The sequence below is a fragment of the Notamacropus eugenii genome, chromosome 2, assembly GCF_028372415.1.
Source record: "Notamacropus eugenii isolate mMacEug1 chromosome 2, mMacEug1.pri_v2, whole genome shotgun sequence".
NCBI lineage: Eukaryota > Metazoa > Chordata > Mammalia > Diprotodontia > Macropodidae > Notamacropus > Notamacropus eugenii.
The window spans coordinates 231,676,309-231,687,483 of record NC_092873.1 but is presented as its reverse complement, the minus strand read 5'-3'; the positions used below and the strand labels follow the sequence as shown (position 1 = coordinate 231,687,483).

The 11,175-nt window shown below is 37.2% G+C and overlaps 1 protein-coding gene across 2 annotated transcripts in view; it reads right to left on the bottom strand.

Annotated features, from left to right (window-relative positions):
- Positions 1-8,579: 8,579 nt before the first annotated feature.
- The window catches only part of PEX3 (peroxisomal biogenesis factor 3), a 57,080-nt gene continuing 54,484 nt past the window's right edge, over positions 8,580-11,175 (bottom strand). For both annotated transcript variants that reach the window (XM_072643489.1, XM_072643490.1), the window contains 2 exons: positions 10,717-10,813; positions 8,580-9,507 (listed from right to left, as the gene is read on the bottom strand). In XM_072643489.1, the coding sequence (XP_072499590.1) occupies positions 9,424-9,507; positions 10,717-10,813 (181 nt within the window). In that variant the 3' untranslated portion in view covers positions 8,580-9,423. The remainder of the gene's footprint in view (positions 9,508-10,716; positions 10,814-11,175) is intronic.

Genomic DNA, 11,175 nt, shown 5'->3' with positions numbered 1-11,175 from the left:
ATTTTCAGCTCTGGTCTTTTCATCAAGAATGCTTGAAAGTCCTCTATTTCATTGAATGACCATTTTTTCCCCTGAAGTATTATACTCAGTTTTGCTGGGTAGGTGATTCTTGGTTTTAGTCCTAGTTCCTTTGACTTCTGGAATATCCTATTCCATGCCCTTCAATCCCTTAATGTAGAAGCTGCTAGATCTTGTGTTATCCTGATTGTATTTCCATAATACTTGAATTGTTTCTTTCTAGCTGCTTGAAATATTTTCTTCTTGACCAGGGAACTCTGGAATTTGGCCACAATGTTCCTAGGAGTTTCTCTTTCTGGATCTCTTTCAGGTGGTGATCGGTGGATTCTTTCAATATTTATTTTGCCCTCTGGTTCTAGAATATTAGGGCAGTTTTCCTTGATAATTTCATGAAAGATGATGTCTAGGCTCTTTTTTTGATCATGGCTTTCAGGTAGGCCCATAATTTTTAAATTGTCTCTCCTGGATCTATTTTCCAGGTCAGTTGATTTTCCAATGAGATATTTCACATTATCTTCCATTTTTTCATTCTTTTGGTTTGGTTTTGGGATTTCTTGGTTTCTCATAAAGTCATTAGCCTCCATCTGTTCCATTCTAATTTTGAAAGAACTATTTTCTTCAGTGAGCTTTTGAACCTCCTTTTCCATTTGGCCAATGCTGCTTTTGAAAGCATTCTTCTCCTCATTGGTTTTTTGAACCTCTTTTGCCAATTGAGTTAGCCTATTTTTCAAGGTGTTATTTTCTTCAGCATTTTTTTTTGGGTCTCCTTTAGCAAGGTGTTGACCTGCTTTTCATGCTTTTCTTGCATCTCTCTCATTTCTCTTCCCAGTTTTTCCACCACCTCTCTAACTTGATTTTCAAAATCCTTTTTGAGCTCTTCCATGGCCTGAGCCCATTGAATATTTATTTTGGATGATTGGGATACAGAAGCCTTGATTTCTCTGTCTTTCCCTGATGGTAAGCATTGTTCTTCCTCATCAGAAAGGATGAGAGGAGATATCTGTTCACCAAGAAAGTAACCTTCTATGGTCTTATTTTTTCCCCCCTTTTCTGGGCATTTTCCCAGCCAGTTACTTGACTTCTAGTGTCCTCTCCACACCCACCACACCTCCAGATCCTCCCAGCTAGCGCTTGGGGTCTGAGATTCAAATACTGCTTCCCAGCCTCAGGGCTTTTGGTGGGGGCGGGGCTGCTATTCAGTGTGAGATTAAGTTCAGCTGCTTGGGTCTGGGCAGGGCCACCACAAGGGGCTCAGTTCCCTCAGGGGGTTTATGCAGAGACCTTCAACAATGGATCCGGGCTTCAGCCTGCTTTGGGAGCCTTTGTCCGCTGCCACTTCCGCTGCTGCCTCCCGAGGGGGCCTGAGTTATGGAGACACCCCGCTTCCCTCTCGGCCAGCCAAAGAGACTCTCTCGCTGACCTTTGCCGCCTGTGCGTGGAGGGGCCTATGCGTGGAGGGACCTGTGGGGGCACTGGAGATTCTGCCCCTGAAGCCTGTTTAGATCTGCTTCTCTTGGTGCCGCGCAGCCAAGGCAGGGCTGGGCTCTGCTCCGGGTCCAGTGCGCGACGGACCTTTTGTGTCAGTTTTTCAGGACTCTCTGTAACGGAAATCTCCACTCCGTTGTTCTGTGGCTTCTGCTGCTCCAGGATTTGTTGGGAGTTCTTTACAGGTATTTTATGGGCTGTGGGTTTGGAGCTAGCATATGTGTATCTTTCTACTCTGCCATCTTGGCTCCTCCCCCAATTAGAGTACATTTTGAGATACAATTCATAAATACTAATTTGTTTTCCCTCAAAGTTCTTATAACAGTATTATCCTTACAGTAAATACATTGTGAAAAAATGTATAGTACATCATAAAAATGCTTTGGCAGGGAAGAAAGTAATGTTGACAGGTGTCCACTCATAATGTGTTGCCAACTTTTTGTTTGGCAGGGAATCTTCTAGGCAAAAATCTATTAGTAAAGGAAGGTACTATGTTTATTTTTGGTTCTCTCTTTTGTGTGGGAGTGTCTGATAGTAAAGAGCTTAAATTTTTTTAGATGTTTATAAATGCTTGTTTTTATTGATCAGACATTCCTTTTACTGGATAACCCAGATAATACAATAAAATGCATATTAACTGTTCAGTCCCTATGAAGAAGACCTTTTAAATACTTGAAAGATAAACACAAACTGGGAAATTATATTGAAAAACAAGATTTTATTATAATAACCTTTATATAGCACCTTTATTCAAGAAAGTACAGGTAACTTTTATATTATGCTGTTGTCTCATTTTTCCTCAAATAGCCCTGAGGTACTTTGTTGTAAATTTAGGAAAGCCAGTCATATTGAAGGAAACAATTACTATTTATTAAACATTTACTATGTACCAGGCACATAGTAAAAGAACAATCCCTGCTCTCAAGGAGCTTAGAATCTAATGGAAATGATATACAATTATGTACAAACTATATACAGGATAAATGAGAAATAATCAACAGAGAGAAAGCCATGTAATTAAGGGGAAGTCTTTTATATTTGATCCTGGAGGTAATAGCGAGCCACTGGGGTTTATTGAGTACATGATCAGACTTGCACTTCAGGAAGGTCACTCTGACAGGTGAGTGGAAGATGAACTTAAATGGGGAGAGAGTCCAGGGCAGGGAGACCAGCTAGCAGGCTACTACAGTAGTTCAGGTATGAGATTATGAGAGCCTGCAACAGCATGATAAAGCATGCATGGTCAAAGGAGAGAAGGGAGGTGTTACAAATGAGAGATGTTACAGAAGTGAAATTGACAGGCAACAGATTGGATTTGGTGGGGTGAGAGTTAGGAGTTGAGGATGACACCTAAGCTGTGAACCTGGGTGATGGGGATGGGAGGATGATAGCATCCTCAGCATTAATAGGGAAGTTAGAAAGGAGAGAACCTTTGTGGAGAAATGAGCTCAGTTTTGGACATGTTGAGGTGAAGATGACTAGAGAACATTCCAGTTGGAGATGTTAAGATAGGCAGCTGAAGATGTGAATCTGGAGTTCAGCCAAATAGGAGCTAGATAAGTAAATTTGGGAATCATCAGCATAATGATGGTAACTGAATCTATGGGAAGTGATGAGACCAAGACCACTAGTTTAGAGGCAGAAGAGAAGAGCACCCTAGAAAGGCTCTAAAAAAATGAAAACAAAAACACCCCCAGGCATTAGGAACATGGAGATAGATAACAGGTGCCTTTTTGTACTTCAATTTTTTTACATTTCTTTTTCAATTTTACACTTTTTGTTCAATTTACTTTTGTAAGTGAAGAAGATGCCTGTTTGTCACAAGTTAGAAATTTATCTCTGACTTTCAATAATCTTGGCATTCTCTGTCTCATCACATTTAAGTATATCCTTTTGGAACATAGGTAGCATATTAGTGTGATGGAATTTTAAATTAAGCTACCATGAGGCAGCAGAACCAATGACTCTGGAAATCAGGGAGACCTGGAGTCAAATATGCACTCACATGTGTTAGGTGTTTATCCCTGATCAAGTTATTTAACTTCTTGGAGTTTTAATATCCTCATCTGTAAAAAGGGATAATAATTTTATTTTCTATTTTACAGGCTTATGAGGAAAACACAGTGGAAAGAGTGCCAGGTCTGACATCAGGAATACTCATCTTCCTGAGTTCAAATCTGGCCCCAGACACTTACTAGCTGTGTGACCCTGGGCAAGTCACTTAACCCTATTTGCTTCAGCTTCCTCATCTGTAAAATGAGCTGCAGAAGGAAATGGCAGATCAGTCCAGTATCTTTGACAAAAAAAAAAAACCTAAATGGGGTCACAAAGAGTCAGACATGACTGAAAAATGACTGATCAACAAAAAATATATGTGCCAGACACAGGGCTACATCCCTATAAACCTCTGATATTGGAGGAGGCTGAGGATTGTGGGTTACTTGAATTCAGGAGTTCTGAGCTACAGTTTGATAACTAATATAGTGAGCCTCCAGGATTGGAGGACCACTGGTTGAGGGGCAAACTAGAACAGATTGGAAAAATGGAACAGGTTAAAGATTATGTGCTGATCAGTATACAACTTGGGTGAGAGAGACCTACTCACACAAAAATTTTCTTTTTAAACCATGTTTTAAAGCTCAGGTTAGTCCTTTTTAATCTAGTTATCTTCTCTATAGTTGGCAATTATTCCAGATGATTTTTGATCCAATTATCAGTCTTATGTCCTCATTGATCAGAACACACCTATTTAGTGTTTCATACTCTCTCTAGATGCTAAATTATGTACAATTTAGTTGTCCTCGATATATAAGAAGGGACTCACAGCTGTTATTATATATACATTTGGCTCTGCTAAAAAAGAATTCTGCCTTCACTGAAGTCATAATCTTTCAGTTCCTTAGCTACCTTTCTGAGACTTGAAATTGCAGAAGAGTTGCAAATCTACCAATGAAATTACAGGTCAAGATATACACAGGTATATCTGTCCTAGTCTCTAAAAGCCAAGAGAGGGCTACCCTTTTCTTTAATGTTCCCTAGTTATTTTTAACTAAAGTTTATTTTCTTCAGTTATGAAGCATTTACTTTTTTCTTCCTAATATCCTGTCCCCCAAGAAAAATAAAACCTTTGTAATAAACGTAGTCAAGCAAAACAGATTTCAACATTGACTATATCTATAATCACCTCTATCAGGAGATGGTAACATTTTTCATCATTATGGCATGACCTCTTTTTTCTTAAATTTTTTTTCAACAAACAAAAATCTCTATTTCCCACTTTCTCCTAACCCCCCAATTTTGGGGGGGGGGGAATCCCACAATAAACCCTTGTAACAAAGATGTATAGACAAATAAATTCCTGTACCAACCATGTCAAAAAAAATATATGTTTCAATTTATACTAAGTCCATCACCTCTGTCAGATTGGGAGCAATTTTATCATGAGTTTTCTGAAATTGTGGTTGGTTATTGTACTGATCAGAGTTAAGTCCTTAAATAGTTGTCTATGCGATGATGTTATTGTATAAATTGTTTTCCAGGTTTTGCTCCCTTTCACTGTATATCAGTTTATAACATGTCTCCCTGGGTTTCTATGAAAGTGTTTCCTTCATAATTTATCATAGTATAATAGTATTCCATTCCATCACATTCATATGCAATAATTTGTTCAGACATATTTCAATTAATGGACATCTCCTTAGTTTCCAATGCTTTGCTACCTCTAAAATGTGTACACTTTTGTACACGTGGTTCCTTTTTACTCCTTCTTTGATCTCGATCTTTTGACCTACTTAGATCTCACAGTCTCCTTAGTTACTTTAAGATTTTGGAGAAGAGCTTTCTCTTGAAGGTTCCTTACTCAGCTTCTAGCACTTCCAGCACTAGCCTGGGCTCAGAAAATCACAGAATTTCAAAGAAGGTACCTTAGTGTCCATATAGTCCATCCCATACCTGAAAAGAAATCACCTCTACAATGTATCTGAAGTGGTTGTATGCTGCCCAACTGTCTACAAACATGTCCATGTCTCCCCATCCTTAAAAAACTTTCAGTCCGTATGTCCATCCTTGCTAGCTATTGTCCTATTATCTCTCCTCCCTGTTGTGGCTAAACTCCTTATAGAAGGTTGTCTAAAATTGGTGCTTTTCTCATTTAAACTCTTTGCAATCTGGCTTCTAGCCTCATCACTCAACTAAACTTGCTCTCTACAAAGTTACTATTGATCCTGACAAATCAATTTCTCAAAAGTTTCTCAATTATCATGCTTCTTGACCTCTCTTTAGCCTTTGACAACGTTGATTATCTCTTTCTTCTTGAAATTTTCTTCTATGTTTTTGTGACACTGTGATCTCCTGGTTTGTCTCCTACCTGTCTGATGGTTCCTTCTTTGTCTCCTCTGCTGGATTTTCACCCACATCGTGCCTGGTAACTGTGGGGATCCTCAAGGCTCCATCCTGCACCTTCTTCTCTTCTGCCTCTATACTATTTTACTTGGTGATCTCATCAGCTCATTTCTAGAAGATAACAGACCTACTTGTTCAACCCTGATCTCTGCTGACCTCCAATCTCACTTCTTCAACTGTCTTGAATGGGACGTCCTTAAAATATCTTAAAATGTCCAAACTGAACTCATGCTTTCCCCCCAAACCCACCCCTCTTTCTGACTTCCTTATTACCATTGAGGGTATCACTTCTCTCCTTTAACTCTGCAACTACCCTGTTGCATGCCTTTATCACCTCATGTTTGGATGACTGCAGCAACCTCCTCACTGGCATCCCTGCCCTGAGTTTCTCATTATCCCAATCTATCCTCCAATTAGCTGTTAAACTGATTTTCATAAAATGCAGGTCTGATCATATTATCTCCTTATTTAATAAACTTGAGGTCCTCTTATCACCTCTGTGATCAAATATAAAATTTCCTTTTGAAAATATTTAGTAACCTGGTCACTCCCAACCTTTCCAATCTTCTTACATCTTACTCCCCCTGCACACCTTCTATGTTACATAGTGATGCTACCCTCTGTTTTTCTACCAATAAGACAACTCCTATCTCCCACCTCTGGTCATTTTTAATGCTTGTCTCCTATGCCTTGAATGCTCTCCCTCTTCATTTCAACCTCCTAACTTCTTGGATGCCGCAAGGCCTCACCTGAAGTCCCACTTTCCGTAAGAAGGCCTTCTCGTTCCTCCTTAATCTCAATGCTTTCTCTGAGTCTACATCCAATTTACTCTACTTATAGCTTGTTTGCCTATAGTTGTTTGCATGCTGTCTCTTCCATTAGACTGGGGGCTCCTTGAGAGCAGTGACTATTTTTGGCATTCCTTTGTATTCCACAGTACCTGATACATAGTAGGTACTTAATAAATGCTCAATGACTGAATTTTCTTGAAGATCTCCACTGAAGTTTCTCACTATTTCCCAAGACAGTACATTCCACTTCTAGATACCTCTAATTGTTAGGAAGTTTTTTTCCCAACAAAAAGTCTATTTATGTTTCGTGTTTCACCTGCTACCCTTCAAACACTTGCAGATAGTTATCATGCCTCCCACTTTGAGTCTTCTACAAGCTAAACATATGTCCATGTATTTCCCCCAGTTCTCACTTGGCATGAACTTAAGTCTCTTCACTGTTCTGGATACCCTCTTCTGGATACTCTTCAGCTTATCAATGTCCTTTCTAAAAGGGTGGTACTCAAAACTGGAAGGAAGGAAACAAGAATTTATTAAGCACCTACTACATGACAGGCAAAAGTAAAACAATCCTTGTCCTCAAGAAGCTTACGATGTATTACAGGTGGGTAGGTATGATGGGTACATGGGTAAACAAAATATGTAAAAAATTTATTCAAAGTAATTTTGTGGAAGGGCACTGGCAATTGGGTGGATAAGGGTGGGGTCTCATGTAGGAGGTGGCATTTGAGTTGAGCCTTGGGAAGATGGATTCTCTGGGGAAAAGGGGTGAAAACTTACAAGAAGGGGTGACACTGGGTACAGTGATAAAAGAGAACATATATATAGGGGATAGTGATGTCATTGACAAGAATTTTAAATAGCACAAGGCCAAGCAGAGACTTCCGGAGCACCTGACTGTGCTAAAGTACCTTGAAATGCTCTTCAACCACTCCAGAATTTAATTTCTACCTATGCTAGTCACCTGCACTTTTTCAGAGAGCTAAAGGACATAACAATGACAACTCATAATTATAAATCACTTCAAGGGTTGCAGAGTTCTTTCCTCACAATAATCCTGTGAGATAAGTAGTCCAAATGATAGCATCTTCTTTTAATGGATGAGGAAAGTAAAGCTTTGAAAAGGTGAAGTTTCATAGTTATGATCATACAGCTAGTAAGCTTTGGAGGCAGGCTGTGAACCTAGCTCTCCTAGTTTCAAGTCCACAGTTCCTTTCATGAGTTTGTCATTAACCAGAATAAGGATAACATGCTATTAGATTTCAGCTGGCATCATGTCATATAAAAAACAGTTCATTTATTTCTATTCTCTCTCTAAATAAAGAATGGTATTGTAGACATACTTGCACAATTCTTTTTTTGAAAAGTCTGTTCCTTAAGCAATAGCTAATAATAGATAGCATTTATACAAGGCGTCCCAAAAGTGTCAGTGGTTTCAAACTATTAAAGATTATTAATTTAGTGGCTATTTAAATGAAAATAAAGCTTAAAACTGCACTAAGATTTCAGAAGATACTGTATAACATTTAAAAGTCTGTAAAGTATTATACAAGTTATCTCATTTATCCTCTCAACAAACTTGTGAGATAGGTTCTATTATCACCCCCATTTTATAGATGGGGAAATAGGCTGAGACAGTTTAAATGAATTGCCTAAGATCATGCCCAGCTATTAAGTATTTGAAGTGGTATTTGAACTCAGGTCTTTCTGATTCAAAATCCAGCATTCTTTCTCATTTTGTCACATAGTTAGGAAAAGGTATTAATCAGATTGCCAGTCAAAAGGAAGCTAAATTGAACCTTAAAAAACCTATCCCCCAAAAGCAATTTTGTTCATACTACGGAATAAGCAGATTAGGAATGGAAAAGATTAACTCAAAACAAATCACATTTTACATTAAAATACTTTATTGCAATACAGACATTCACTGGGTTCAAAAATCAATACAAAGTAAATTAATAAGAATATTTACAAACAAGTTCACAACAATTGTGTAATAATAACAGCTGTTAGTAAACAGCATCAATACAATTTTAACCTCTCAATGTAATTTCCTAACCCTTGATAAAGACGGAATACCTAACATTTTGGTTAGGCATATCTGTAAATAGCTAAAATTCACTGATTTTCATATAAAGGAGAAAAATCCTCTACCAGTGCATTTTTTGAGGATGAGTAGTTTACCTTTTTTGAATGGTAACTTGGGAAAAAAGGCTGACCCATTCCTGTTTATTATAGCCTGCACAACTTTTTTTTAAAAATTTAATAGCAAAATTTCTAGACTCCACTATTCCCCAAGCCCATCATTTGTTTCCCAAATGGATATTCCTTGGCATTAACATTAAAGTATACTGTATTTCACATACTATAAAAATAACTAAACTAGCTGTTTAGTAGATATGATACTAATAGCCATGGTATACTTAACTCTTAATAAGAGTAATTTTAAAAGGATATTAATGGTGAAAGGATACAAATGTGTTATTCCTACTGTGTGTACAGTAAGCACACAGAAATATCAACAACTGGTGCAGTTGGATGATTTTTTTTTAAATGAACACTTAACAGGCCAAATATTCCATCTATTATGAAATAATATTTTGATTAACAATTTTGATGGGAATTTCAGTAACAAATCATTGCACCATAAATACTTGATCTGTATGCAGTGTGTGTACGTATTTTCCACTCAAGTGGACTTCACTGGGGTTTATCTTGAAGAAGAGAATTACTTCTCCAGTTGCTGAGGGGTACTAAAAGCTTCATACACATTAGCAGCAAAGTCTTTCACTTGTTCCATCATCAATAGGTCCTAATAGAGATGACAATGCAGTGTTAAAATCTTACTCAATTTACATACAGCACTAACAAGTGCTTAGGAAAAAAAACTCAAAAGATTTAAATGAATTTTTAGTAAACTGATTTATAAATTACATCCTAGAGTTTTGAGCTATCTGTAAAATTTGACTTCTTAAAATTATTTTAAATGATATGAGAGCAATCTTTTTGGGGGAGGAAATTTAATTGCTTGACACAAAGAAATGCCAGTTCTCCCTTATTTTAATGTATTTGCAATTCTTATATTGGTTTTTCCATGTCCCTTTTTTGCATCATAAGAGGATAAAATACATTCCTATCTTGTAATTTTTCTCCATCTCTTTGATGCTAAATTAGCTGCTATAATTCATATGCCTTGAATTTTTAGCAAATGAAAAAAGTTTCCTGTTAAAAACTTCACAAAAATTATCGCGCTATTAACAAAGATTACAAATTATAATAATAAAGCCCTGATTTTATTTCCAGTAACTTATAATAACCCTTTTCAGAAATAATGTGGTATATACTAAGTTACAGAAATCATAGTTTAAAAAAAGAGGATATTAACAAAATTGCTGGGTTACTTTGGATCTGGGTTTCTTAACTTTTTTTTTGTCTTGGTCATGAACTCCTTTTCAGAATGTTTTTAAGTGCATAAAATAATATACATAGATCATAAAGGAAACCAATTATATTGAAATACAATTATCAAAAACCTAAAAAAAATCCACCAAGTTTGTAGATTCAAGGTTGAGAAGCCTGCTTTAGAAAAATTTAATCTAGGCAGGATTATCTAGGATATCCTAGATAATCTAGGATCTCACTTAAAAGTGAACATTAATATTAATTTTGCTAGATCAGGAGTGCTATGAGGAAAGCCCCTCTGGAAACAGTAAAAGTTACATAATCAATGTAAATTATTATCGATCTCTTCCAATTCCAATATGAATTCCATTGACCATTATGGTACACCTAATCCAATCTGTATTCCAGCAGGCAGAGGAAACACCATAAGACTCACTCCCAAATTTCACAAGAATAATATGTACTGACCCAAAAGCAACAGCCTACCCCTCACTGTGTTTCACAGCTTTCAAAAACATATTATACTACAAGAGAGAAATACGTTCAGATACATGAATTCAGTAGTAACATTCCCAACTTATACTCTCATTTTATGATGCCAAGAAAATGTACTTCTTACCTGAACAAAGTGACTAGGACTCTCACTGCAAACTGAATGGATCTGTCCATTTATTATTGGAATTATCTTAGCTAACGGCAGGCTGACGCTGGAGAGACTGGGGAAAACCACAAGTAGAATTATTTGGCATGCTCATCTCCTAAGATAGGCAAAACCAGAATACAATGTTCTCATCAAAAACACTGTACTAGGTGCTTGGGATGTAAAAAAGTCATGACAGGTCCATTACCTTCAAGAGATTCATAATGTTGCTAAAGAAAAGACATGGACGTAAAAGAATGAACAAAGATACAAGGCAGTATACGTTAATGGGTCAAGAAGAGAGTTATTAAGTACCTGCTTTGGGCAGGTGCTGAGAACATAAGGACAAAGAACGGTACAAACTCTTGAGTGCAAAAGAGTTTACATGCTAATGGGAGTGATAAGTGCATGTAAAAATACTATACAGCATTCATATAA